We start from the raw sequence: 1,463 nt of genomic DNA on the forward strand, positions 1-1,463 counted from the left end.
ACAACTGTAAGAATTTTTGACATTTGTTTTGGAGCACTGTACATTACATTTTTTGATTATTTGAATCCTACTATTTTTCCACAAATGCATGGAATCTTCCAAATATGTAATTTAGGAATATAATCCACCCCTTTCTCTCATTTTCTTAATTGGATGCCCCCTTTGAAAGGCAAGTACAGTGAGCATCAGACCAAGATCTTCCCTGCCGTCCAAAGTTGACCTCCGCTGGTGATCTTGAACCTCTTGAAAGTGTGAAAACGTCACTAGGTGGATTCCAATTGGTTAAACGGTGTGTGTTGGTGTGATTGTCTGTGTATAAGTGTGTTTAAGTCTTAAATAAATTAGGTGCATCGCTTATTAATAAATATCCCGCAGTTTCTCGCTGTCTCATTCCAACGAGCTCAGGTTCAAATGTCAAACTAATCAAGCTGGCAGAGAGGGCGGGTATTTCAGTGCATACCTGGCATCACTCTTAAACTTGAAGGTGCGCGTTAATGTCAGTCGATACGGTTACCGCAGATAGTAAAGCGGTCAGTCTCCAGCAAGTCTTTTTTGGGCACGCTGTGTTTAAGTTCGGTATCGTCCTGAATAAGGCTTTTCTCTTCTGATTCATCTGGTGTAGTGAGGAACTGATCTGATTCGCTGGTGGGGATCTGAGGGGCGGGGCATTCATCCCTTTGGGTGGGTTGAGTGGTGACTGATGCAGACATGCCCTCCTCCGCTGGCTCACCTTTAGAGGGGTATGGACACAATGGGTTAGTGAGAACAAAACCTTGACTCTGCAAACTATTTTCTGTCTATTATCAGGCTTCTCTCTATTATGTGGGTCAGAAGATGTGCATGTGTGTTACCTGGTGGTTCGCGTGTGTGTTTGGTACGGTGGGCTCTGCTGGACACTCTGCTGGGAGCTGCAGAGGGGGGATTTTGAAACAGCTTCTCCTCCATATTTGCCTCTTTCACATACATACAGGATTTCCCCAACAACACAATACTGTTCAGCACCTTCAGGGTGATCATACTGAATAAACACACACAAACACACAGGCTCAGCACAACATTCAGATCATATACGTCACTGGTCAAATTTTAGGATCAGTTAATTTTTTGAAAAAGGATTCTTATGTTCAACAAAGCTAAGAGTTGCAAAATATTATTGCACTAACTGTTTTCTATTTTGATTTATTTTAAAATGGAATTTATTCCTGTCATGGCAAAGCTGAATTTTCAGCAGCCATTACTTTAGTACTCAAAAAAAACAAAAAAACAATTAGCATTGATATCCCAGTTGGAAATGGTTGTGCTGCTTAATGAAGCGAGGAAATACAGTTTCTTTTGATGAACAAAGTTTGAAGGACTTTATTTATTTGAAACTAGGGCTGTGCAATTAATCGCATGCGATTGTCATGCGTATCTCGTCAGTGAAGCCGGTTCCGTGATTGGTAGTAAATCGCCATCAACTGCTT

The 1,463-nt window shown here is 41.4% G+C and overlaps 1 protein-coding gene across 1 annotated transcript in view; it reads right to left on the reverse strand.

Annotated features, from left to right (window-relative positions):
* The window catches only part of tapt1b (transmembrane anterior posterior transformation 1b), an 18,791-nt gene continuing 17,328 nt past the window's right edge, over positions 1-1,463 (reverse strand). Inside the window, exons 13-14 of the mRNA XM_016464923.1 lie at positions 852-1,018; positions 1-730 (exon numbers count right to left, since the gene is read on the reverse strand). Coding sequence (XP_016320409.1) covers positions 498-730; positions 852-1,018 — 400 coding nt within the window. The 3' untranslated portion in view covers positions 1-497. The remainder of the gene's footprint in view (positions 731-851; positions 1,019-1,463) is intronic.

The sequence above is a fragment of the Sinocyclocheilus anshuiensis genome, unplaced genomic scaffold (assembly GCF_001515605.1).
Source record: "Sinocyclocheilus anshuiensis isolate Anshui unplaced genomic scaffold, SAMN03320099.WGS_v1.1 scaffold128, whole genome shotgun sequence".
Lineage (NCBI taxonomy): Eukaryota > Metazoa > Chordata > Actinopteri > Cypriniformes > Cyprinidae > Sinocyclocheilus > Sinocyclocheilus anshuiensis.